This window comes from Manis pentadactyla, chromosome 11 (genome assembly GCF_030020395.1).
Source record: "Manis pentadactyla isolate mManPen7 chromosome 11, mManPen7.hap1, whole genome shotgun sequence".
In the NCBI taxonomy this organism is placed as follows: domain Eukaryota; kingdom Metazoa; phylum Chordata; class Mammalia; order Pholidota; family Manidae; genus Manis; species Manis pentadactyla.
In genome coordinates, this window is record NC_080029.1 from 106,926,043 (window position 1) to 106,953,601 (window position 27,559).

Genomic DNA, 27,559 nt, shown 5'->3' on the forward strand with positions numbered 1-27,559 from the left:
ATTTGCTTAGGACAAATTGATCCCAGACCCTACCAGTGGAGCTAACAGGCTTCCCCACAACCACTGTCCATGTATGTTTGCATCCACTGATATACTTGCGGATTTCAGCAGTCACCATAGGAGGGAAAAAGGTAGGAAGGAGACCAGTAGGAAGGAGAGAAGGTAGCGAAGGACAGTATGAAGCCTTCCCTTCTGGCCCTGACACTGGGGTTAAGTCCCTGGTCTCAGCGGGTTGAGGGCCAGAACTAATGAGACTATTTTCATTAGGTGTTGGTTCTAGGTGAGGGTCAGGATCTGACCAAATTATTTGTGAGAGACTTTGAGACCCCAAAATACAAGTAGAGCCGTTTCTGAGCCTGTCTGATAAAAGATAGCATTGAGTTGCAAAAGGGAGCTTGTCTCCCCATCTCTGGAACCCAGCGCTGTCCAGGCCCCTTGAGGACCAGTGGCTTCGGGAACATGCAGAGACAATACACCGGCCCACACGTGACTTCCACGCCAGTATCAGCATTGCCTATAGTAGCTACAGAAACAGGAGGGAGGAAAACTGAGTGTAGGAGGTGACCTTCTCATGGTGGCTGCAGCTGCCGCTCCTGCAGGCACATGTGAGGCTTTCTTTGAAAATAACCAGTGTAAATGGAGCATAAAAAGAACCAGCATACACCAGGTAGGAACATAAATGAGACCCATTTTGTGGTCACAGACTGATAAGGTCAGTTGACATCTGCTTTTGAAATATAAAACATCATTTTACTGTAAAAAAGTCACCACACCTTGCTCCCTTGTGAACATGCCAGTGGTCCGCCCATCAGAGCTCCCAGCGTCCTAATTAGGCAGCAGCCCCCAAAAAGTGTTGATGCTGCCTGCTTGTACGTAGACTGTGGTGGTTGTTTTTCATGCAGCATTTTATTTTATAAGTAATATAAATTCATTGAAGAGGGAAAATTGCTTTGCTCAACAGCAAATAAAATATTAGGCTTATCTCTATCACAGAAGAGTCTGTGGGTGGTGGGGAGGAGGGGACTTGTCTAGACCAGAACCTTGAAAGGGTTCAGCCTGCTCACTTAAGACTTTCATCTCTGGCCTTGTGGGCCCCTGCTGCACCCCTGGGCTCTTTATATGAGTAATCTGATCACCACAACACCCTAGGCAGAGCCAAGGTTTGAGTGCAGCACTCTCTAACTCTGGAGCTCATGTTCTTTCCACTACACTGCTCTGCCTTATCCTCGGGGGGAGCCAGGGGTACCACTCATCTCTGCAGGGAGAAAATTTCCTCTTTGCTTTGCAAGCACCATCCCAGACACTCCCAAGCAACTCCCGAGCAACTTTCCCTCTCTGTAAATCTTTGTAGTCTGAGCTACCTGAATAAAGACCTCTACTATATATTTTTGAAGTTCTTTTCCTTTTCTGTACACAAAGGCAGGGAAGGTTTTATAAACATAGGGAAGAAGTTCAGATAAACCTGGATTTGAATCCTAATTCTACCACTTACTAACCATGGGGCCTAAGAAAGTTACTTTACTTTCATGCCCCCGGTTTCCTCACCAGTTAATTGGAGTAGTATCCATCCTGCTGGGTTCTTGCAGGGATCAAATGCAGGCAATACCCCGATAGTAGTGGTTCTGGCAAGTGTCCGATAAATATTGTTACTAGCAAATCCAGCTGGGGGTATCAATGACTGACTACAGAGCAAACCCTCTCTCTGATCTTGTGGATAGATGAGAATCAAGGAAGATGATTTCTTTTGCCATAGTTCAGGTTGCAGTGACGGAAGTGTTACTACATTTCTGTGTGTCAAGAAATACATTGTTTATACAGAAGAACTGAGAAGGATACACTCTAAGATTGCAATGACCTCAAAATAAACTGTGCCCCTTATTACCTCAGTGAGAGGCACAGCCCACCAGCCAAGGGTCATTTCCCCTCAAAGAGACATGTCTTTTCAGTCCTAAGTTTGTTTTTATATACTCTGGACATGACCTGAAGAATTGCTAGATATAGATTTAAACCTTGTAACTATATTGTATAAGTACATAGGCTTAAAAATATTGAAATGAAGAGTTTACATTAATCTCTTTGTGGTTATTGTTTTATAGATAGGTAAAACCTGTAGACAGATGATAGATGATAGGAAAAAGGTAAATAGAAAATGAGCCATTTGAAGACAAGTTTCTTTCAATCTGATCCCCTTTTCAGGAAGCTAAACTTCTTAAATGGTGTCTAATGATGCCATGATAATTATCAGCCCTTCCTTCCTCCCTATAAACACACACACACATACACACAAGCCTCTGTCTCCTCTCACAAATATTCTCTACCTAGAAGACTAAGTTTTTACCAATTTCTCTAAAGGTTTTCCTTGTAATAATTGTCTCTGGCCTGCCCTCTGATATCCATAATCATCTCATCTTCCTTGCAGGCGGTCACATCAACCCAGCTGTGTCTTTCGCGATGTGTCTCTTTGGACGGATGAAATGGTTCAAATTTCCATTTTACGTCGGAGCCCAGTTCTTGGGAGCTTTTGTAGGGGCTGCAACCCTCTTTGGCATTTACTATGGTGAGTAGGGCCCCTGAGTCCAAAGGTTAGGGAGAGCTGGGCATGATATGAAAGTCAGAATTATTTGGTGGGAAGAGGTGAGGTACGGCAAGAACAGGAAGCATTCTACAATTGACAGATAGTTCTAAGAGTTCTCAGTTCTAAATAACGAGGCGAACATTATCAATAGGGCAAATTCATGAAGTCTCTTAGTGAAAGTGGGGGAGACAGAACTTAAAGGAAGTCTATTTATCCGGTGTTCCAACTAGCACTACAGTACAAACATGCACAAAATTAGCAGTAGGCCAGTGGCTTCCCCATAGCTTTGTCTGATTTGGCTGGAATAGGAGGTGTTGACTGGCAGCAAAGGATATGATGAGTAAGTATTTAGAAAAGTAATTTGGAACAAAGTCTTTGAAGGAAGGAGCACAGCAGAGAAATGGGCTGGGTGGGGAACCTCTTCCCCCTTCTATCCAACAGCCAGAGCTTCTGTTTTGCAACAATACTGGTGGAAAAATACAGTACTGATGATATAAGACGTAGGCTTTAGTTTTGTGCTGTATTAGTAAGTAGCTGTGTGACTTAGAATAAGTCATCTGACCTTGTTGGTTCCAGCTTCCTCCTCTGGAAAAGGAGGGACTTAAACTAGATGACTTCCAAGGCCCTTCAAACTAAGACATCTTTAGCTTCCATGAAATCAACTACTAAAGTAGTTTCTTCTGTCTAACCCAAGGCAAATATTAAAACATTATGACCTCTTCTCAAGGTAGAGCCCTTAAGAACTAGAATTTATGAGCCATACCTTACAGAAATACATTGTGGAAAGTGCCCTCTTCCCAAAGAGGGTCTTTCTGAGAATTAGAGTCTAAGAGGACTAAAGGAGAATTCAAGACCGGATCAGAAACTCACAGAGCTGCTGCCATATTGGCTCTGGCTGTCTTGGGACTGCTCCATATCTTGCTTTAAGGATATCTTCACCGTACCATGATAATTTCAAATTCTGGACTGGTATTAGCAGTTACTGAAATCCCTCCAGGAATTATGAATTCTGCCTAGAGTAGGTCTAACCTCTACTTTGGCTTTTAATCAATCTCGAAAATTCCGAGAATTTACCAGAAGAAGATTTGTTCCCAGGATCTACTAGCTAAGGATTGACTCAAGTTTGGAATGAACCATTGAAGGTTTCTAACTTTGACCTGGAATTTCTCTGAGCATCTCTAAAACTACCCTATTATGAAATGAAGAGAGGCAAATGACATGTATCTGCCAAGCTAAGCCTGAGTGTTTAACTGCAGTGTTTGGCACGAGACCTGGTGCAGACTCCCTCACCCTTGCCCAGAGAACACCAGTGTAACAGAGTTCTGTCTTCCGTAGATGGACTTATGACCTTCGCTGATGGAAAATTGCTCATCGTGGGAGAAAATGCTACAGCATTAATTTTTGCAACATACCCAGCTCCGTATCTGTCTTTGGTGAACGCATTTGCAGACCAGGTAAGTGTGCTTTCAACAAAGACCTAACTTTGGTGACAAGATCTAATAAGGCGAATGCATAGGAGCATGATAGGTAAGGAATGGCTGTATTTCCTAAGGCAGAGGTCACTGGGCATACCCAAGCTTTCTTGACAGATTTTTGCCTTTGCCAAAGTTGATACCATTAAAAGAGTTTTCTGCTTCCTTTTTAATACATACACTTGTTTTTACATCAGTTGAGATCTAGACAAAAAAATAGATGACTGGATATTTCAACACTCAGTAGGGGCAAATGGGGCTTGCTTCATTATTACTGTCTCATTTATGCTCAGAATCTAAATGTGGAGTCCATAAGAAGAAACATTTGATCTCAATTCAAGGACTGTGAAGTATGGCAGTTGAGCCTAGAGTATCACAGATCCCTATCTCCCCATGCGCATAGGTTTATCAAAACTCTCAAGGTAGCTGAAAGTGTCTCTATCCTATTGACACTTAATGAGCTGCATCCAGGCATCTGTGGTGTAGCCAATAAGCATAACTATTCTGGTCAGTTTGTAATAGGAACAACATTATCAACCTAATAGATTTTCCCTTCTTTAATGCATCTCAGGAAGGCTGCTGTACCGCATGGTCAGGGCAGCGGAAGGAAGGAAGGAAGGGAACAAGGACGGAAGGATATTTCTCCAGCAGCTCTAAATTCTTCTCTTGTGATCAGGACTTATACAAGGGGACAGGTTAGAGTGGGCATGTGTATAAAATGGCTCTTCCAGTTTGCCAACTCTGCCCACCTGCATTCAGTGGGTGGATGAAAAAACTATGTCCTCATGTCCTCACTTTTTTCCTCTCTACTTTGATCAGTAAACCAGACAGAGAACAAGTTTTTATTGGGCGTTCACTAAGTGCTCAGCCCTGTGTCTGGTTGTGAGGGACTGACAAGTAAACACGAGCTGTAAACATCTAGGTACCTGAATTAAAGTAACAGTTCTGCCAGTCACAGGATCTGTGAGCACAGTAAATATTACAATTTTAAAACATTAAATTTGGGGATGGTAGTTATTATTAATAAGACAGCAAGCCCCAAATCAAGTCACTTATGCTAAGCTAGACATTGCCCAAAAAATAAATAAATAAATACCAATTCTGCTCTGCTACAGTTTGATCCAACTCCCTGTGTAACCTCAGCATATTACTGAACTTTTTGGTATCAGGGTTTTCATTTGTAAGATGGGGATAATATTAGCACCTACCAGCTCATTTATAAGATAGAGTGAATAATATGAGGAAAATACATTGTAAACAGTCTCTGCCCAGGAATTCAGAATCCAGATGAAAGACAAAATAATCACATAAGAACAAAAGGAACAATGCAAAAATGGTTATAATTCGATAGGAAATTAGTCACATTAGTCATTTGGCACAGAAAGTCTAGATGAGTTAGAATGATAGGATAAATTTAGTGGAAAAGATACAGAGGTATGTTAATGTCAGCAAAAGGAATATTGTCATAAGCTGCTTTAATAGAAGCACAGTATTCAAATGAAGTAGTTGAGGGTCTTACTCTATACCAGGAGTGTTAGACTCATTTCCAAATTCCGCACTTCAAGGAGGCATGCTTCTGAAGCAGAAGAAGCAAAAAGGGGAGGATATCACATAGCAATGAGTGGAGAATGGGGACGTTTGGTCTAGAGAAGGTGTGTGCGTAGGTAGGTGGTGGGGATTGATGATAGCTTTCAACAATTTGAAGGACTGTCAAGAGCAAAACAGATTAGAGTTAGGGTTTATAATCCCCCCCACGGTGAAGATTTGGTGGAAGTACAATGCCTGGTATAAAATAGGTGCTCAATAAACATTTACTAATAAATTAAATATATTAATTATATAATATTATATACTAATTATAAAATATTTAGCCCATAAAAGAATGAAATTATGAGAAGAAAGTTACATTCAATAAAAGACTTTTTTCTAGCAATTAATGCTGGACTAGACTGTGTTGCCCCAGGACAACAGTGACTAGAGGTGTTGGAGGCTTGCCTGGGTAACCTCCGGGGCTGCAAAGTGGAGATGGGGATATTCTCCAGCAGATTCAAACACCAGAGGGTGGAGAGTGTCGGGTATGTCATCTTTAAAATCCTTCCTAGCTTGGAGGCTAGATTAACCAGTTGGGAACTAGGGGAAACTGGTGCCATGTGAAGGAAGGGGACAGAAGGGTTGTTGTTTCATAAACTTGGGACAGAAACACAGAAAAAGATATGAAGAAGGAAGGAGAGATGGAGGGGGAAGAAATTGCTGAAGGCAGGGTGGTAGGGATTCCTTACCTTTCTGGGCACTAGTCTCTGTTTAGAAAGAGAGCTTGACCAGGTGATCGTTTCCAGGTTCAAAGTGCCAGGAGCCTGTTCTCCTAGGCAGGTCAGGAAGGACAGGGAGGGTGGGGACTGGTAGGCCTAAATGCACAGGTTGACTGGAGCAATTAGCTGCGTATTTACTGAGGAAGGAGGGCCCCAGGGGATGGCTCAGCTTGGACTAAAGGAATGAGTAAGACATAAAGGGCTTCTCAGAGATCCTATTTTCCATTCAATTCAAGCCTAATTTATCTTATGATGAAGATGAGACCAGAGTCAAGAGCTGTCAAGGGCCTCTAGAAATTTCTCATGTGAATACAGGTCCTTTGCATTGAACATAAGAGAGAAAGAACACTCATTTTCTTTCTCACACCTTGGCTTTTCTTTGTTTCTTGTGATTTGGACCCACAGCCACCTCCCTGTACTCTCAGCTGCTCTGAGAATGTGAGGTACAGAGGGAAGCCCCAGGCTGAATACTAACCCCCCTACCCTGAGGCAGCCCCTCTCCACCGAGTCCTGCAACGATGCTCGCCTCCTCCCTTCTCCTCCCGAGAGTTAGCTGGGCCCAGGACACCCCTGACACAGGGCCACTCCAAGGCAGGAGAATGACACAAGCCTCCCTCGAGAATCCGCAGTGCCCCAGGAGACATGTGCCAGCCCTGCCCCTTCCTATGCATTTGCCCTTGCATGAGTTACTCAGGACCTTCGGAAGCCTCAGTTTAGACTTCTGATAAACTCCATCAGTGATACCTGACTAATAGACCATGACAATGAAATTCCTGACACATTGAGGGCAATCAACAAAGCAGCCCTTTTTCTACCCTCGGCCAGCCTTCTCCTTCCCTCTCTTCCCCCCTCTCTCTTCCACTCAACTTTGTTCTTCTAATGGAATCTTGTAGAATTTTACGTGTTCTTCCAATTCCTCTCTCCAAGACATTTCACCAAGTGTCTTGGTGACAAAGAAATTGCACGGCTACTGGGGAGTGGAGTCCACTGAGGGTTAGCCAGACCTTGCCTGAGGTTTATCCACGTATCATCTCAGAGTGAGTCGCCAGGTTCTCTAAGGACCACGGTTTTAGCAGACATACAGCTAAGTCAAGGGAATGGATATTAGAAAACCCTTGCGCTCCAACCATTAGCAATCCCTGAAGGTCCGGCATTCCTTATCCTTTGAGGGGGGTTCTAGAAAATGAAGAACCTGGCATGCGGTAAGTGTTCAGTAAATAGTAGCTATTGTTTAGCTGTGAAAGTAAAATAATAGTTTAAAAAGTTTAGAAAATCAACAGTGGGGAAAATACCAGCCATGACCCACCATTTCAGAATTCCTATTATCACTGTTTGTATATTCTCTTACAATTTTTCTTTCATGTGTGTTTTTAAGTGTGAAATATAATGCACTTACAATTTTTTTACTTAATATCATAAACATTTTCAAATGTTACCATGTAGCCTTTATATTTATTGTTTTTAATGGCACTGCAGTGGACTATACCATGAACTATAGCCCTTCCCTATTGATGTGTGCCTAGGTGACTTCCAGCTTTTCAATAGTATAAATAACTCTTAAGTGAGCACATTTGTTTTGTGATTTTTTTTCCATATTTTATTTTTTTTCAATGGTGTGGTTCTAAAATATCCAATCAGGTCAAATGGAAAAAATAATTTTATGGGTTTTTTAAATGCCTATTACTAAATCACTGCTGAATTTCCTTTTGACAGTGATATGTGTTTAGTCCTACTAGAAAAGCCTGAGAGAACTGGAATCGCTTCCCTAACATTTGGCATTGTTTGCATTTTTTTCATTACAAAGCAGCTTTTCCCACTTACGTGTTTCATGATTCTGTTTTTCCCTTATGAAATTCCTGCTCATCTCCTTCACCTGAGTATGTATCAGTGCCTCACCTTGCCTCTTGCCAGCTCGAATGACCCCTTCTTCCATCTTCCCTGTCTGCACCTTGCCCTTCTGTTGGGCTGGGTAGTGGCCAGTGGGCGAGGGTGGTAAAGGCAGCAGTCTCTACAGCCAGGTTCCCTGGGCCCGCACCTGCCCGCCACTGAGCCCGCCTGCGGCTGGGGGTGATGTTAGTGTCCCCATCTAGGCTGGCTTCAGTCAGAAGAGCCTGGCACGGCGTGCTCACCCAGTGCGTGTTAGTTATTACTGGCTTGTTTTGAACGAGACGGGGTGAATTTTGAGGTGGGCAAGTGGGCAGAACACCAGCTAATGCCCGCACCTTCTCTCCCTGCCCAGGTAGTGGCCTCCATGTTCCTCATCATGGTAGTCTTTGCCATTTTTGACTCCAGAAACTTGGGGGTCCCCAGAGGCCTAGAGCCAGTCGTCGTCGGCCTCCTGATCATCGCCATCGCGTCCTCCCTGGGGTTGAATAGTGGCTGTGCCATGAACCCAGCACGAGACCTGAGTCCCAGAGTTTTCACTGCTTTGGCAGGATGGGGCTTTGAGGTCTTCACGTAAGTAGCGTGGTGGAGGGCGGCGAGGCAGAGAGGCCACTCTGCGGCTTACCGGGGAGCACTGTGCTTCCACTTGGGTCAGGAGAGTCCCAGTGGGGGCTGGGGGGCTCGTGCATGCTCTGGTCACAAGTGTGAAGCATTTCAGTGGTGATTTGTGATACAAGGTGTGTGTGTGAGAGAGAGAGAGAGAGAATGAGAGGGTGGAAGAAACACAGAGAGACAAAAAACAGAGGCTCCAGGTAAATTGAAAAGAGATAGGCCTGTCCTATCTAGTGATGATAATTCCTCAATTGGGATGTGGTTTTATATGAATATTTTGGTTGTATGACTGTCTACAGGTTCACTTTGCTACAAAGATGGGACTAGAATGAATACCTCTAGTACTACTGCGGGGCTCTTTCTAGTGAACCATATGCTATGCTTCATTCATTCCTTCATACAACAGACCTTCACCGAACACTGTCTATGTTGTGTTCACCGTGTTAGGTAAGGACATTACAAAATCAGCTAAGACAGTAGCCTTGAGCAATGAGTGTGCTCAAGCCCTAAAACCAAGTGCTGAGGTAACCCAGGTGGGGGTGGGAGTGACTAACTCTGCCTGAGGAGGTTGGCAGAGGCGTGGCCGAAGAAACGAGAGCTGAGTGGCATCTTGACGTATGAGTAAGAAATTCCTGGCAGAGCAGACATTAAGAGCCTGTACACAGGAAACGGCAAGACCCATGCTCTCTGCCTCAGAATATGCTAAGGAAATATGCCAACTGTTGGTACCAATCTCCAGGACAAACTTTGCCCATTTACTCCTTCCCACTTTCTCCTCATGCAGCCTCAGTGGTCTGTCCCATCCACTTACTTCTTTGTTGGACAGGAACCCACTTTGGTTCATCAGGAAACAGGGCTCTAACATGGAAACAGAGAAGTAGAAAAAAAACACATGTGAGCACATTTTAGCTGAATGTGTGCTGTGAGAACAAAATCCTTGAGTGTCCCCGGATGCTGACCTGCAATGTAGTCATATGCATGTGATGACTGTTTAAGCAAGAGTTTGGGTTGCCTTGACCAGTGTGAAAAATAAGCAGTTAAAATAACTGGCATCATTCAGATCACCACAGGCAGGGCTGAGAGCCACTGGAGTGTAACCATCACGACAGGGGACCTTGACAGCTTTTCACTGCTGTGTCCAAGGTGACTAGAATAGGGCCTGGTGCACAGAATGTCTGAACTAAAGTTACTGAATAAAAGAACGGATAAATGCTAGGTGCCAGTATGCCTAGGAGATGAGGGCTTCAGAGAGAATCATGCAACATTCTCTATGTTTAAGAAACTAACGATACAATTTTCTAGAGCAGTGGTTCTCAACTAGGGGTGATTTTGCCCCCAGGGACATTTAGCAATGCCTGGAGCCATTCTGGGTTGTCACAGCTGGGGAGGATGGGGACGGAAGTTGGTACTGGCATCTAGTGGGTCAAGGCCAAGGGTACTGGTAAGCACTCTACAATACCCAGGATGGATCTCAACAAGGCATTATTCAGCCAAAAACTGTTAAGAGCGCCACGGTTGAGGAGCTCTGTTCCAGAATGATCACCACTAGAAGATGAAAAGGTGGAACCAAGTGTCCCCAGCTGGGGAGGACCCTTTATGCTCTTCCAATGGAGAGTCAAAAACAGGACTGAAACATTTCCTTATCCCCAGATTCCAGAATCAGCCTGTGAGTTTCCTTTAATCCCACCTTCCTGAGCCTCACTCTAGGAGACCACGATCCCCACCCACACGTCACCTCTGTTAGCGTCACACCGATGCGTGGAACAAAGATGCCATGAGGTGACCTGGCCTCCCTTTGAGGCTGCTTGGTGACTCGCCAGAAGCTCTAACAGTCATGATGGCTCTAAACCAGGTAGAATTAGGCTGTCCAGTAATCCTCAACCAAAAAGTCCCGAAGAAAACCTTGAAGGGATACGTAAGGGCATTCCTTAAACCAAACGATCCCTGGAGTGTCCCATCCCTTCAGGGTTCTTTGTCTAAAGTAAGCATCTCAAGTGGATATCCTGGCTTGACTCCACACCCAAGATCTCAGGTAAAATCAAGACTGATTCATTCTTAGATCCTCACTTGCCCCTGAAGGGTAAGCAGATGACCAGGCGAGTGGGACACCAGAGGGTCTGACAAGGACAAGAGTCATCAGACCCTGGATTACTCTTGCTTTTCCCTTAAATATGAGAATGTTTCCCATCCAGATTCTCTAGCCTAATTCACAGTAAGGTATTAATGACTTAATGGATGAAGGATCTCAGGGATATTGTTAATTTTTTTAATTTTTTACCCAAAGTAATGAATCTCTGATAATGGTACCTTAATCAATTAACTCATTTTCCTGACATTCCGAAAATCATAGCATGCAAATGACACTGTGTACGTGTAAGGTTGGGCCAGGCAGGAAACCACATCTGAGCCATCCATCTATGACCTGTGACCCTGGCACAACACGCTCAGCCACCATAAAAGGCAGAGTCCAGTCAGAAGAAGGAGGGCATGTGTCCGGGCAGATCTCTTGTACCCTAAACCTGTTGAAAGACAGAGATTTGCCACAAAATAGTGAAGAAGGAAGGAAATGATGGCCCAAATAAGGTGGCTTCTACTTTGTTCATGTGCTTTCCCGAAGAGAAGGCTCCTCCTTCTTTAAAGCCCAGGAGTAGTAACATCCACCTGGAGTTGGGCTTGGGAAAGGGTGCTGAACAGCAGTGCGGCCTCCTCTCTCCTGTGCAATGAGAGTGACATCTGGTGGCTGCTGAGCTCAGTCTCCGTGCTCTTCCCCTGATCTAAGACTTTTGAGCACTCCAGGATGACCCAGGCACAAACTCAAGGGTAGGGCTCTTGTCTCCTTAATTTCTTTATTATCTTTTCGAATCAAAATTTGAGTCAAACAAAGGCCACGTGGAACAATGAATAGTTATTAAGCATAATGATAAAAAAAGCAGCCATGGATTCTTCCCCCGACTAGAACACTGTGACTTCCTTTTACGTATCTCTGTGCCCCTCCAGTTTCCTCTGCCTCCTCTGCATTATCCCAACTTTTTGCATTTATCATTCCCCTGCTTTTAAAAAGTCTTATCTGAAAAGAATATTTCCTTAAACAATATATTTAATAGTTTTGCTTTCTTCCGAGCATACTGTTCCTCTCTACAGAGTCATTTAAATCTATTTCCTGTCTCCAGAAAAGATGGTGTCAATTCACAAAGACACCTGCTTCCTCCCAGAACTATACATTCAGTGTAACGTACTAACATTGAGGATTTCTGGAAGGGACAGTGAATCATGGCACAAAAGCCTTATCAGAGAGTAAACTTTAAGCTGTGACCTGAAAAAATAAGCATGGAATTAAATTATACTTAATAGGCAATTCATATATCCACCTTTGTTGTTTTAAAAATTCATCCATTCATTGACAATTTCCTGATGGTTTATGTTGTGATTGCCCTCACAAACCCATGATATTCAGGAATCTCCCACAACTCCTTTCCAGTGATAATACCCAGGAATCATTATTTGAGGGTGAAGGAAAAATAATTCCTAAATAATCTATCTGAACTTTCCTTAGATGTCCTCAATTTAACAATGGGTTCAGGGTCTATATTTTCTGAAAGGAAAATAAATGGGACAAATTCTCCTACATGTACTAATACAACAATGGAATAGATGATCTGAAATCCAGAATTCTGGAAAATCTAGGGGGATAGCCGCCAAGCCACACTGAGTGCCCTTATACTTAGCTCTTGCTGAGTTAAAAGGGAGCCACGAGATGAGACAGACTAGCTGGTTAGTGAATAACTAGACATACTACCAGGAGGAGGCCTAGCGGTGTAGCACTAATCTCTTGTTTGGTTTCAGAGCTGGAAATCACTTCTGGTGGATTCCTGTAGTTGGGCCTATGGTTGGTGCCTTCGTGGGAGGCCTCATCTATGTTTTTGTCATCGAAATCCACCACCCAAGCCCTGACCCTGACTTCGAGGCCGAAGAATCTGAGGACAAACCAGAGAAATATGAACTTAAAGTGATAATGTAGTCGTGTGCTCAGTTCCGGGTTTGCTATTGGTTGAGCCGGTGTTCTCAGCAAAGACAGAAACCAGATGTCTGTGTTTTCACAACTATGGTGGAATCCACCCAGTTTTCTCTGCTAGCCATGTGGGACACCTAATTGTAAAAGCATCTGAGTGACGGTTTGCAAACACTCTTTTCTACCAATTTCCCCCAGACAGCACCGACTGTCCCCTGAAATAGCCTTCTCTGCCTGTTTATTTCATCCTTAGATGGGAATCCTTATTACAGGGTGAGCATTCATCACCTGGAACCTTGACCATGGACTTATTTGGATAGTCTCAGTTTACCTGTATAAAATAGTATCCCCAAAGCCTTGTTTTTGATATCTACAAAGGTTACATTCTGAGTATCAACCACAACTAAATTGAAAGACAAAACAGAGATTTCAGTTAATGTGTCCATAAATTAGGGAGCCAATGGGTTCACTCTCTAGTTATGCGGTGCCACTGTATTTGTAATAAATACTGACACTCTCTCAACCTAGGGATGTAGGAAGCAGTAGAACACAGCTGGACCGCACAGGGAAAGGATGCTGTGGCATTCAGGAGCCTCAGGAGACAAGATAACTTTGGGAAACCAAATGGATTTTTTTAAATGGAAAGCATGTATCAGATTAATCCCTTGCTCTTTGCATTATAGAAGGCACAAAAGAACTCGCTGGCTTTTAGTATATAATAACCTGAAATACATTTTTAACCTTGGTCATGAAAAATACATCACTCTGTATTTTTAACTCAAGTGTATTTTCCTAACTGCCTGCCTGAGGACAGACATTTGATGAGTTAAGTCAATGTTTATACTTATCCATTTTTCTGCATATTTCCTAGAAGCCAAAATTGAAAGCTGTTGGGTCCTGGTCTAGTAGAGTCTTCAGGATAGAAGGTCCCTGTAAAGATAGTGTCACCTTATTAGGCTCAACAATTCACAAAACACCTTTGCACAGGTTAGCTAATTTAATCCTGATACTGACTGACATAAATGCCATGCTGCCCGTTTTTCAGATAAGGAATCAAATTTTAGGGAAGTTAAGCCAGTTGCCAAAGGCCCCGTGGCAAGCTGAACCTAATGTAGCTGACACCTTTCAGAAGATCAGGAGAATCCTAACCAGCCCTTCCTGGCTGGCCAGATTACATGGGATTAGCAGCTACCAGAACACATGCACCTTCTGGACCTATTTCTCTAGGATCCTAAGATATAAAGTCCTTCATTGTCTGGTTTTATTCCCATGGTTACTGAAACACTAACAAAGAAAAAATGTGGCAATTCAGTTATTTTTCATGCACTGAGAAACATGAGCAGGAAGCCTCCCTTCCTAGCCCACCCTTGGTCTCTCTAAGTCTTGATCTTCCTTCCCTGCCAATTACAAATGTTATTCTGGGAATTTCCACGTGGGAAGGCTCATCCCTGTGAAGTTCTGTAACGGATGTCACTGTGGTCAAAAGTCTCTGTGAGTTACAAGCATCACATACATTGTTCTATATGTCAAGCAGGGAACCTTCAGTCAGCCTGTTACAAAACCCAGCATCCTCAGATGTGTCCAGTGTTGCACCTGCTTTGCGAGGTGACAGAACAAAACGCAAATGTGAAATGTCTCCCACTAACATGGAAATGTTTTCTTGCCCTGAAACTACCTGTATATTTCCTACTTAAAATAAAATAGGTGGATTTTTTTGAGTTTTTATAAGTAGTAAGACTGCTAAATATATGTATTTCAGAGGTTGTCTATCTTGTCTATAAATTGAGATCTCCTGGGGAGCTTTTAAAAACTACCAGTGCCCAGTTGGTCGTCTGTAAATATCTCAGTAATTCTAATGGGCAGCCAGGGTGGAGAACATCGACTTGGTTAAATTACACGGGTCTAAGGTTTATTTGAGAACCATGTCTAGTGGTAGCCAGGTAATGCCTGGTATAATTCTCAGTCTTCAGATCCTATAGATTCACAAGCACTGGTTCTCCATAGGGGGCTCTCTGCTCCCTTCCCACTTCTACGCACCACTCCTGCAAGGGGGACATTTGGCACTGTTTAGAGACATTTTTAGTCATCACCACTGGGGGAGGGGAGGACAGGAGAGTGTTACTGACATCTTCTGGGGAGGAGTCAGGGATGCTGTTAAACATCCTACTATGGGCAGCTGCCTCCCCACAATAAAGAATTACTCAGCTGAAAATGTCAGTAATGTAGAGCTTGAAAGACCGTGGATTCGAGAAAAGGTGAGGAGAGGTATAGAAGATGTAGCAACCCTGTGCCCTATTTCAAGTTCTGCAAAAAGAGGGACACCAAACAAGTCAGGAATAGCCCCTGAGGGTGGATTATAATTATTAGAGGAAGAGGCAACCCAAAATTTGAGTTTTAAGGTTGGACTGTGGAATCTACGATCCATGCAGGTGCTCATTCAACTGCGTGGTGACTAATGACTAGTATTATGAAAAGGAAATGTATGTATGTGGAAATCAACTCCAGGAAGGTTTTTTAAAATGGAAAAAAAGTCCTCTGGTTCCAAGTGCTCACACACAAATCAAATCCTCCTCCTCCCTCAGTTTGCAAGTGGGTTTGCCAGTGGCCAGTATTTATCCAAGAGAGTATCTGTGAGGTTAAATGGTCTGTATCAGAAGTCAATTCGATAAACCAAATAACCTACTTTTAAAATAGATGCTTTAGGAGCTAGAATTGCAACATCCCCCCTCCTCTCTTCCTTGTCATTCACAAAACTTAATACAAGCACTTATTTTCATGTCAAAAAATGGGAGTTTCTCTATGATTTTCTAAGCAGTTGAGATCTCAGAGCATGTCAAAGGTTGTAGCAGCCAGAGTTAATATTTAGCTGTTGAACAGGATAAGCAGAGTAAAAACGTCGCACTTAAAAATCCAGTCCTTAAGATGTAAATCATTCTTTCCCTTAAATTGCTTTCACACACACGGACATACTTGTTTTTTTTAAAAGGTATGTGCTCACAAATATCCTGAAAAAAGAATTACAGTTTTCAGTTGTAGAGAATGGTTTACAAGTTTTATTTAGCCTCAAGACCTATTGTTAAAATAAAATCTCATTTGGTGAAAGGAAGGGAGCGACACACAGCAGCAATTCACCAGAGAATTCTGCTTTATTAGGGAAAGGTGCTGGGTTATATAGGAAGGGGCATGGGGTGATTGTGGTGTCACTTCTACGGGGCTGGTGGCTATTGGCTAGGTGCTGGGATTAGGGGGGCAAGGGGTGATTGGGCTTCAGGTGGCGCCGGCGGGAACCGAGGACCCGGAAGAGAAGCAGGAGGTTCGCCATCTTATGGGTGGGGGCCCTTCATTCCCCCCCTTCTCCTCTATGGGGTTGTGGACGTTGCTTTCTCTCTGACTGCTTCCTGCTGAACGGGGGCAGAGAAGGGAGTGAGGGCTTGAGGACTGGGAGGAAAGGGTTGATAGGACTCCCCACAGTAAGGACGAGTAGATGTGGACTTCTTCAGGTTGGAAATCAATGAAGGTTCCCTGTAACCATAGGTCGAGGACTTGTTGATTCTAATGGTGCCAAGAGGGTACGGGTGCCAGAAGCCAGGCGTCTGCGGCCATTGTTCCCAGGAACAGTTTCCAGCGGAGAGAGGGGTCCGTCTCAGCGTGTGGTGAGGAGGTTACGTGAGGGTGAGGGATCTTCTGTGGCCAGAAGTTGATAGTTCCTGAGTAAAAGCTGGTTGAAAGTTTGATTAGAGATTTCTCCGACTTGGGATTTGATAAACTTTACAAGGCAAAAAGAGACAGGCGAGGAGAATGATTATTATAGGGCCTGCAATGGGCCACAGCCAGGTAAGGAAGGAGTATTGAAGAGAATGGGTTGGAGGAGTAATACTGTGGGTACCGGGAGTCACCCATGTAGTGAATGGTGCAAGACCAGTAGGGACATCCCTGTAGGTGTCTGGCCATCGCCAGCAATAGGCTTGTTTTTGGTCATAGAGGAAGCAGAGGTAGGGAGAATAAAGGTAGCCGCTAGTGAACACTTCGGTGGAGGGAGGAAAGTGGAGGTATAAAGGCTCGGAGCAGCCTTTCAGAGGGCAGTCTGATGTGGCAATGAGGGCAGTAATTTTTGTTTGATGCTGTGTGTAAGTCTGTCGACTTTGAATCGCCATACAAAGGAGGCTGGGGTGGCGGGGAAGACAATAGGAATGAAGAAAAAAAGCGAGAGGGAGCGAGGGAGCAGTAAAGGAGGAAAAAGTCATGATTCGGGTATGGATGGCAAAGGGGGTGAACGGGATTTTTGAGGAAAGAGGACAGTAAGGTCAGGAGTCTGGAGGGAGGGAGAGTCTGTAAAGTTTTGTAGGTTAAGAGATCCTTTAGGTGATGTGGGGACAGAATGGTAAGGGGCGCCCCGAATGTCAGTTTATGAGCTTCCCTCTGCAAGAGCTGTCCAGCAGCTAATGCCCGTAGGCAGGGGGCCCATCCCCGAACTGTGGGGTCTAATTGCTTGGAAAGATAAGCTACTGGGGCAAAGGATGCGCCATAATGTTGGCCTAGGACTCCTAGAGCTTGACTGGACCTCTCATGAATGTATAATGAGAAGGGCTTCGACAAATCAGGAAGATGGAGAGCTGGGGCTTCCACAAGGGCTCCATGGAGCTTAATGAAGGAGTGTCGGGGTGAGGAGGATAATGGTTCTTCAGGGGGGCCCTTGCTGTGGTCGTATAGGGGTCTTGCCAACAGGGAGAAGTTAGGGATCCACGCTCTAAAATACTCAGCCAGGCCTAGAAAGGAAAGGATTTCTGTCTTGGTTTTGGGAACGGGCAGGTCAGAGAGGAGCCGTTTTCTGTCTAAGGTAATGGACTTTCTTTGTTGAGATAGAAGAAATCGGAGGTAAGTAACAGAAGGGGAAGATATTTGAGCTTTGACAGGGGATACCCGGTAACCTCTGGAAGCTAGAAGGTTAAGTAGGGAGGCAGTGTCAAGTTGAGACTGTTCCCACGAGGAACTGCAGAGTAGAAGATCGTCCACGTATCGTAATAAGGTGGACTCAGAGTGATCATGATGAAACTGTTTGAGGTCCTGAGCTAGGACCTGTCCAAAAATATGGGTACTATCTCGGAAGCCTTGTGGCAAAACTGTCCAAGTGAGTTGTTCAGAATGTCTTGTGTATGGGTCCGTCCAGGTGAAGGCGAAAAAATCTTGGGAGGAGGGGTCCAGAGGGATAGAAAAAGATGCGTCCTTGAGATCTAGGACTGAGAAGTGGGAGGCCGAGGCAGGGATCTGCGATAAAAGGGTGTATGGATTTGGGACTAAGGGATGGATAGGGACGATGGCCATGTTGATGAGGCGAAGGTCTTGGACGAGGCGGAAAGATCCGTTGGTTTTTTAACAGCTAATATGGGGGTATTAAATGAGGAGTGAGTGGGTCTGAGGTAATTTTTGTTTAAAAGATCTTGAATGATGGGTTGGAGGCCTATGAGGGCTGAAGTGGTTAGGGGGTATTGGGCCTGACAGATATACTGAGAGGGGTCACGTAATTTGATAGAGGCAGAGGACATAGAGCCACGGAGGGGCTTGTAATGTCCCAAACTTTGGGATTTACAGGGTGTATGAGGGCGGAACTGGGGCTTTCATTGGGTAGAGGGGGGTCGTCGGCTATGAGGGCCATTAGAAAGGGAGTACTGGGGGCTGTGGGAGTGGATATAGTTATGGAAACATGGAGGAGAGAAAGGATGTCCCGTCCTAGTAAGGGGATGGGACACTGGGGCATAACCAGGAAGGAGTGGGAGAAAGGTATGGGATTGTCTTGGATTGTGCATAAAAGGGGGGGGTTAATGGGAAAATCTGTTTACCTCCTACCCCGACTATAGGAGTAATGGCAGGCGTGGTAGGGCCCTGGTATTCCCGCAAGACTGAGAAGGTGGCTCCCGTATCTAGGAGGAAGGAGACGGGGCGACCGTCTACTATTAAAGTAACCCTGGGCTCCTGTTTGGTGATGGAAATGGTCGGGCGAGAAGCCCCCGGGCCCCGTCAATCTTCTTCTGCCAGCCCCACTACGGCGGGCTTAGGATGGGGGTTGTTCGTCCAGCCTCCCCTTGGGGTGGCTGGGCAATCAGACCCCCAGTGGCCCTTTTTGTGGCATCTGGGGCATGGGGTGGTAGGAGATCTGGGGGAGGGGCACGCCCTTGACCAATGTCCTTCTTGTCTGCACTTGAAACAAGCTCCTGTGGGGGGTTTGTTTGTAGAAGGGCGCCCAGGTTGTGGTTTTTATCAGCTGGGCCAGCATTTGGAAATTGGCCTGATCGGCCTTTTGTTTACGGCGTTCTTTCACCTCTTCCCGGTTATGGAGACTTTAAAGGCCACTGTTAGGATCTCAGTCTGTGGGGTGGCAGGGCCCTGTTATAACTTTTTGAATTTAGCTTTAATGTCGGGGTAGCTTTGAACTAGGAAGTATGTCATAAGGACATGTCTCCCGTCAGGCGTTTCTGGGTCCAGGCTGGTAACTGTAATAGGGCTTGAGGGAGTCTGTCTAAGAACTCGGAGGGAGCTTTTGAAAATTGACTACTTTACAAGCTGCCTTTTTCAGACCTGCTATTAAGCAGCAGGTGAAGATATCTTGAGAGCGGAGGCCCACGGCGGTGGGGGACTGAAGGGTTCTGGCTCAGTCTGTGGGGGAGAAACAGGCGATGGGGGCAAAGACGGAGGAGGCTCCTGGGACTTAGAGGGGGGCTGAAAGGCTCAGGCTTGTTCTGCAGGGGGGTGAGGTGGGGGAGGAGATGGTGGTGGAGGAAGGGGGAGGGGCTGTTGTAGGAGGAGGGGAAAGGGAGTGAACGGGAGGCTTCTGCGGGGGAGACGGCTTGCAGGCTGGGAGAACTTGGGGGGAGGCGGGGGGGCGGAGGCGGAAAGCTTCGTTATAGGGAATCTCCTTCCATTTTTTCAGGCGCTGGCAGTAGTTAAGGAGATCGCGAGTGATGTCAGGATCAAGAGCTCCCCCTGCCGGCCATTGGTTGTGATTGTCTAGGGGGCATGTCGGCCAATCTCGGGAGCAGTGTTTACGGAGAAGTTTTGGTTTTATATCAGGCGTCAGGGAGAGGGTGGCTAGATGCTTGAGCAGGCATTCAAGAGGTGAGCTTCCAGGGAGGGGTGAGGAGGCTCCCATGGCTAAAGGACAGAGAAGGAGACAAACAGGGGAAGACGAACGGAGACCCTTGGACTGGGAGCAGACGGCAAGGAGACAAAGGGCGTCCCTGATGATCCTTGGGGGTCTGCGGAAACTCGTATACGAGTCGGTTTCTTAGGAAGTGTGGGTCGTCACCCAGGCTTCTCTAGGAAGGCAGATGCCGGAGTCCGAGGTACCTGGTACTAGGAGTTTTCGGCAGAAGGAATTTTCGGCGGAAGGTACGGAAGGAAGAGGGGGGTGGGGGGGAGGGAGCGTTCTCATCCGCAAAGGAGTCACCTCGTTTATGGCTGTTGGAGGAGGGGGCTGAGGGTCCGCCGCAGCCATGAAGGCCTGAGGTGGGGAGAGTTCCCTCCTCGTCGGGGAAGAGCGGCCCACTCCGGGGGAAGACTTACCCAAAGGCCAGAGAGGAGTGGTGAGTGTGAGGAGCCAGCGCCGGAAAAAGAGGACGAGGGCAAGCTGCTGCTGGTGTCGGGGGAAGACGGGGGCCCAGTTGGGGTGTCCCATCTCCCGGGTTTTGGCACCAGTGAAAGGAAAGGAGCGACACACAGCAGCAATTCACCGGAGAATTCCGCTTTATTGGGGAAAGGTGCTGGGTTATATAGGAAGGGGCATGGGGTGATTGTGGTGTTACTTCTACGGGGCAGGTGGCTATTGGCTAGGTGCTGGGATTAGGGGGGCGAGGGGTGATTGGGGTTCAGGTGGTGCCGGCGGGAACCGAGGACCCAGAAGAGAAGCAGGAAGTTCGCCATCTTATGGGTGGGGGCCCTTCATTTGGTACCCACAGTAAACCAGAGATGCTATAAATAGAAAGAAGGTGAGGTAAGGGGACCGGAATTTCATCCTGCCTGTGGTACCTTCTTTTACTCCCCTCCCAGGTCAGCCACTGAGAGGTCTCTGAAGAGAAGCTCTGGGTGTGTGCATGTTAGGGGATCTTCAGAACATAGTTTAAAAACCATTGAAAAGGATTTGAGACAAAGGACTTGAGACAAACATTTTTATAAAAGTTTCAGAGGTAGAGCCTACCAAAGGCCATGTTAGTTCAATGTCAGGTAATTTTTCACAAAGACTTCTTAATAAATGAATTAGATAGGTTCAACAGAATTAGTAGCGCACCAATCATCATCCACAAAGAGATGTGCATCAGTTCTCAAAGTGGGAATTTAAGTTCTCTGAGATAACAAGTTTACTATTCACAGCACACAGAGAAAAGCAACGGTAGTCCTGGTCAGGCTTACTGTGTTGATTCTCTAAGTCTCTACAAAAAGAAATAGATAGTTGATGATAGAGAGACCATAGATAGAATGATCCACCAAGCCTAAACCTTTCTTGCTGCTGGAAATGGAGAAGCTTTTACCCAAAAGAAGCTCTTCTGGATCAATGAAAGAATGGTCCCCATATAAACTGAGCATGAACATGAGTACATGAACTGAATTAGCTGAGAGAATCCATGGAACTGTGTTGGGGTGGAGATGCCGCCCAGGCACAGTTTGATCCTATCCCCTCCAAGAGTTATCTCTTCTATGAGTGTTAGGCCCTTTTGCCTTTGTGGGCCTTTTCCCTCTCACACACAAAAAAATGTGTGTCTCATAATCGTACTGGCAGCAAGCTAGATTACACATTTTTTTCATACGATTGTTGATGCCTCCTAGCAATCATAAGGAAACTGTATATAACCTAGTTAGCCACCAGTATATATAGTCACAGGTGTAGAGCTAGGTGTAGACCTTGACCTAGAAATAAATTTAATCAAGGTGGTGACCTGTATATTGAAAACTATAAGACTTTAATGAAAGAAAATGAAGAAGACACACATAAATGGGAAGATATTCCATGCCCATGGATTAGAAGAATCAGTATTGTTAAAATGCCCATACTGCCCAAAGCAGTTTACAGATTCAGTGCAATCCTTATCAAAATTCCAATGGTATTTTTCAAAGAAATAGAAAAAATAATCCTAAAATTTATATGGAACCACAAATAAATCCTGAATAGTCAGAGTAATCTTTTGAAAGAAAAAAGCTGGAAGCATCACACTCCCCGGCTTCAAACTATATTATGAAACTATAGTAACTAAAACAGTATGATATTGGCATAAAAATAAATACATACATATATCAATGGAACATAATATAAAACCCAGAAATAAATCCATTCATATATGGTCAAGTAACTTATGCCAAAGGAGCCAAGCATATACAGTGGGGAAAGGACAGTCTCGACAATCTCTTCAATAAGCAGTGTTGTGAAAACTGGACAGTTACATGCAAAAGAATAAAACTCCACTATCTTATACCATACAAAAAAGTTAATTCAAAGTGGGTTAAAGACTTAAATGTAAGATTTGGAACCATAAAGCTTCTAGGAACAAACATAGCTGGTAAGCTCCTTGACATAGGTCTCAGCAATGATTTTTTTTAACCTGACACCAAAAGCAAAAGAAATGAGAACAAAAAGAAACAATCTCTGTTAAAATTTTAGAGTGTATTTGAGCTAGTTTTGCTTTGCTTTACATGGGGGACTACAGCACACTAAAAAGTTTCTGCACAGCAAAGAAGCCACCAACAAAATGAAAAGGCAACCTACTGAGTGGGAGAAATATTTGCAAATTCTGTATCTGATAAGGGACTGATGCCCCCCAAAAATAAAGAACTCATACAACTCCAGAAAAAGCAATCTAAAGAACAGGTGAAAATACTTGTAAATCATATATCTGATAAGGAACTTGTATCCATAATATATATAAAGAAGTATTGCAATTCAATAATAAAAGGAAAAAAACCTAGTTTAAAAATAGGCAAAGGATTTGAATAGACATTTCTCCAAAGAAGATATATTAATGGCCAATAAGCACATAGAAAGATGCTCAAAATAATTAGTCATTAGGAGATATAAACCAAAGCCACAATGAAACACTACTTCCCATGTACTTGGATAACTATAATAAAAAATGTGCAGAAATTGGAACCTTCATATACTGTTCATTGAAATATAACACAATGCAGTTGCTTTTGAAAACAGTCCACAATAATTAAGCCAGTTACTCTATGATCCAGCAATTCCACTCCTAGGTTTATGTGCAAGAGAATTGAAAATATATGTCCACACAAAAGCTTGTACATGAATTGTCACAAAAGCATCATTTATAATAGCCAAAAAGCAGCCCAAATGCCCTTCAGCTGATAATTGGCTAAATAAAATGTGGGATCTCCATACAGTAGAATATTATTCAGTCTTAAAATGGAGTGACATACTGATACATGTTACAACATGGATGAACCCTGAAAACAATTTGCTAAATGAGAGAAACCAGACACAAAAGGCCATGTGTAGTATGATTGCATTTACATGAAATGTCCAGAATAGGCAAATCTATAGTGAGAAAGTATATTTTCAGTCCCTGCTTGCCAGGGAGGGCCTGGGAGAAAAGAAATGGGGAAGGACTGCCAAGTTATCAGGTTTTTTTTTTAGAGGTGCTGAAAATGTTCTGGAATTAGATGCACAACTCTGAATAACCTAAAAACCATGGAATCATATACCTTAAAAGAGTGAATTTTAGGGCGTGCAAGAATGTTACGACCATTTGAAGAATAATCTCGAAGCACTTAGTGATACTAAATAGGTGTATCCCTATGACTCAGCAACTCACTCCTGTCTATATACTTCTATAGTGAGATCCTTAGCCATGTGCATGGAGATGTTTACTGTGTAGTTTTTGACAGCAGGATGTTAGAAATAATCTAAAACCCATTGCTTTGGAAATAGATCAATGAAATATTGTAGATACATACTATCAAACACCAAGCAGCAGTTAACAGCCATGAGCCAGACTGATATCCTGCACTATAAACAGATCACAGAAACAGTGTTGAGTTAAAAAATAACAAACAGGACAAGACCTATAGCAAGTACCATTTATGTAAATTGAGAATGCATAAATATATATTCTTCAATGACACATGCAGATGCAAGAACATAGCATCTCAGAATGGCTACCAGTGGTAGGAGAGAGTTTTAAGAATAGAGTCTCGGCATGGAGGAGGGAAATAATAAAATAAAATAGAAACAAAGCCAAGGACATACAAATGTAGATAGGGTGCCATGACTGAGAAGTCTAAATGACTCAACTCTGCCCTTGTACGTCTAAAGAGAGAAAGAGAAGGAAGGCAAGAAGAAGGGGAGGAGAGGAGAGCAAAGAGAAACTAGCTCAAATACACTCTAAAATTTTAACACAGATTGTCTCCAGGAGGTGGTTTTGAGGTGGGGTTTATTTTTCCATCTCAAGAAAATTTTTTTCATAATTTTTAGTTTTGAAAAGTTAAGAAACGGCAAAAGTCTTAGATGACTTTTGAGTGACACTCGAGGGCATTTGGATGCTACAGACAGCCAGAGAATTATAACCAGTACCATTCCCTTAGGTCATTAAAGTGGATTAAAAATGACTGCCCTGCAAAGTGTAAGCGATCATTGCCTCTCTCCATTCTTATCAGATCTGTTTAACCTACAATTGATATTTTGAGGACTCAGAGAGTTACCAGTGGTCTGGATCCCATTCAGATGTAGTCAAATATTGCCATCCTGATGAAAGAAAGGCGTCTGATAAGTTTCCATCCGGTCTTACGGTGAGGCCAACTCTCAAGAAACTCAGAAATCAGTAAGAGAAGGGCTCTCCAGGGTTGAATTCCGGACCATCTAGAAGAGCTAGTTGGGATGAACAAGTGTCAGGAATCTTGGAAATTCTCTTGGAGAACACCTTCGGACCTTCCTGGGCTCTCCGCTGGAGCCGCTCAGAAATCCCACCACTGGGATTACCAAACACTTCGTAGAGATTCAACTCAGACCCAAGATCTGGCACCACCAATTTTAGAGGGGCTTGTAAGGAACCCTGAATTTGGTACTTTCTGGTCTCTCACTACATTAGCCGTCTGCCTGGTTCTGTGATGTGGTCACCATGTCCTTGCTACTATAATTCTACTTCATTTCTTTTCCTGGTGCCCTGGTTCCCCCCTGACTAGGGTGCTCTCCTGCTTTTCCAAACCCTACCCCCTAGCCCTAGGTCCCATGACTTCTTAATGTTAACTGGTTCTCTACCCCATCCTTGCAGAGCTAAAAAACTTCTAAGTCTGACCCACCCCACTCGTGGTGATGACAGAGCTATGCAAAATTGGCAGAAACAAAAGAGTGGCCCAGTGAGTCTCTCTGATAGTAGGTGGAGCCCCAGATGAGCTGAACCATGTGGAGCATGCTGGGCCAGAAAAGGTGCAAGTTGGGGGGGGGGCACATTTTAATCACTCTTGTGAGCAAGAAAAACAAGACTAAAGAAAAGGAATAGTTCCACAGCTTTGGGCAGATGGTTAATGTTGTAACAGATGGCAGATCAGAAAGCACTATTTTTACTTTGCTATATTCTTCAACACAGTGCCGTAAGTCCAGGGATAGGCATGTGTTATTCAAATTCTCGGAAAAATAAAAAGAAACTACAGATTGGGTAACAACTTATCATCACAATAAGAAAACAGTAACAATAATTAAACCCAAAATGTATTGAGTTGCTACATGCTGAGCATGGTGCAAAATGCTTTCCATACATGTCTCATTTTAACTGTCCCATCAAACCCATGTAGAGTATCATTTTTCTCATTTTACAGATGAGGAAACTAAGGCTCTGTGAAATTGAGGAGCTTGCCTTAGTTCACAGTAAAAATAGGTAGGATTTCAAACCAAGTGTGTTTGACTGCCAAACCTATACTCTTCAAATTCTAGAACTAATTGCTCATGATTGTATAAGAAATAAAGTGGTGCTTATTAAGAGCCTACAGGGGATGATTAATAGCTAGTCACGTCAGACTAAATCTAAACCACTTTATTGAAGTGTTTTACCCACAAAGTTCAGGGAAAAATGAGAAACCAAATATCCCTTGACTTCAGCAAGGCAAGATATTCTCTGCAGTATCATTGTGAATCAAAAGCAGAAAAGCAACTTGGTGGACAACAGATTAGACTGACTCATAGCGGGAATGATCATTTCTTAAAAGTGTTGCTCAATCAGTGAACAAATTACTCATTAGGAGGTCTTCATTGCCTTACCAAAGGGCTCTGAATTTGCCTGGCTGTTCAACAGTTTTATTAATGATTTGAATAAAATTTGTGTGGCCTGTTTGCCAAACTGCAGAGGACACAAGGGATAATTATTATATCAGATGAAAGAACAAAAAAATTTCTTCTAAAAATATCATGAAGCTGGAATGATGAGTCACAATAGACAAGCAGAAAATTATCAAGGAAAAAAATATAAAATCCCTTTATTTAGCTCCATAACACCTTTTAAGAAGACATTGAAGAGTGGTAGCCCAAAGCCATCCTGTGACAAATGTAGGGCTTTATAGTTGCTGCACATTTAATGCAATGATATGATTACAAGTGTAAAATAAATCCAGGATAGTGTTAATGGGATCAGAACAAACAGACACTATTCCTTTCATCCTCAGCATTAGACAGACCCATCTGGGTTATGGGAATATTTTTTGAGTGGGTTTGTTCAGGTATCTAAGGCTATACAACAAACCACTCAAACTTAGTGGCTTAAACATCTTTTTTCTTTCACGATTCACTGTGCTGACTGGGTTTGATGGTGTGGTTCTCTCGGTTTTTGCTTGGAATCTCTCTTGCAGTTCTGCTCAGTGGGCAGCTGGGGCTGGAGTATTCTGGAGACCCAAGGGCAGGAGCATCCAAGATGGGCCTTTGCACCCGCAGAGCAGACCTCTGGGTTCTCCCCCATGGGACACCTCATTCCCTGGGGCCTTTCCTCTCCAGCTTAGTCGCTTAACTTCTCACATGGTGGCTGGCCCCCCAGAGTGTAGGACCACAACTGGCGCAGTCACTTCTGCCCATTCTATGGAGATCAGAGGATGGGAGGGGCTACACAAGGAAACAAACTCTAGTTCATCGGAGGCCATCGCTGGAGTTCATTGGAGGAAGATAGCAGGGTTATCATGAATCTTATTCTAAAATTCATGTATGACTTGAAAGACTTTAATACATTTGGGGATTTTAGCACAGACATGATGTTTCACAGGTTCACCAGAGTTGTTTTCAAATTCTTGGAGGGCTGTAGAGAGAGGAGGACTGAAATATATCCTGAATAGCTCCCGGGGAACAAAACTAGGACTAGAGATAGGCTTGAGTTGAAATTGTCAGAGATATGGAGAGAAGTTTCTGTCTGAACAGGAAGTCATACTAGGTAGCCTCAAAGGCCCCTTTCAACTCTCAAAATCTAAGCTTAGAATTATATGCTTCCTCCTGCTAATTATGTCTTGGTAATATTACTTCTTTCTCCTCAACCAGATTTTAAATTGGAGAAGCTGGATGAAGGAATAAAAAGATTCTGGACTAGCTTCTAGTCTTAGCTCTGCCTATTGACAGCAGCTGTATGATGTTGGGTAAATCACTAAATGTCCCTTAGCATCAATTTCTTCATCTGGTAAAGGAAGGAATTGGATTCTAACTTCCCTCCCAGGGCAAAGCGAGGATAATAAA

The 27,559-nt window shown here is 44.0% G+C and overlaps 1 protein-coding gene across 2 annotated transcripts in view; it reads left to right on the forward strand.

The window, feature by feature from the left end:
* The window catches only part of AQP9 (aquaporin 9), a 39,445-nt gene extending 25,802 nt beyond the window's left edge, over positions 1 to 13,643 (forward strand). The window contains exons 3-6 of one of the 2 annotated variants that reach the window (XM_036903012.2): positions 2,420 to 2,557; positions 3,911 to 4,029; positions 8,596 to 8,813; positions 12,696 to 13,643. In XM_036903012.2, coding sequence (XP_036758907.2) covers positions 2,420 to 2,557; positions 3,911 to 4,029; positions 8,596 to 8,813; positions 12,696 to 12,870 — 650 coding nt within the window. In that variant the 3' untranslated portion in view covers positions 12,871 to 13,643. The remainder of the gene's footprint in view (positions 1 to 2,419; positions 2,558 to 3,910; positions 4,030 to 8,595; positions 8,814 to 12,695) is intronic. The other variant, XM_036903013.2, reaches the window with a different exon arrangement.
* The last annotated feature ends 13,916 nt before the right edge of the window (positions 13,644 to 27,559 follow it).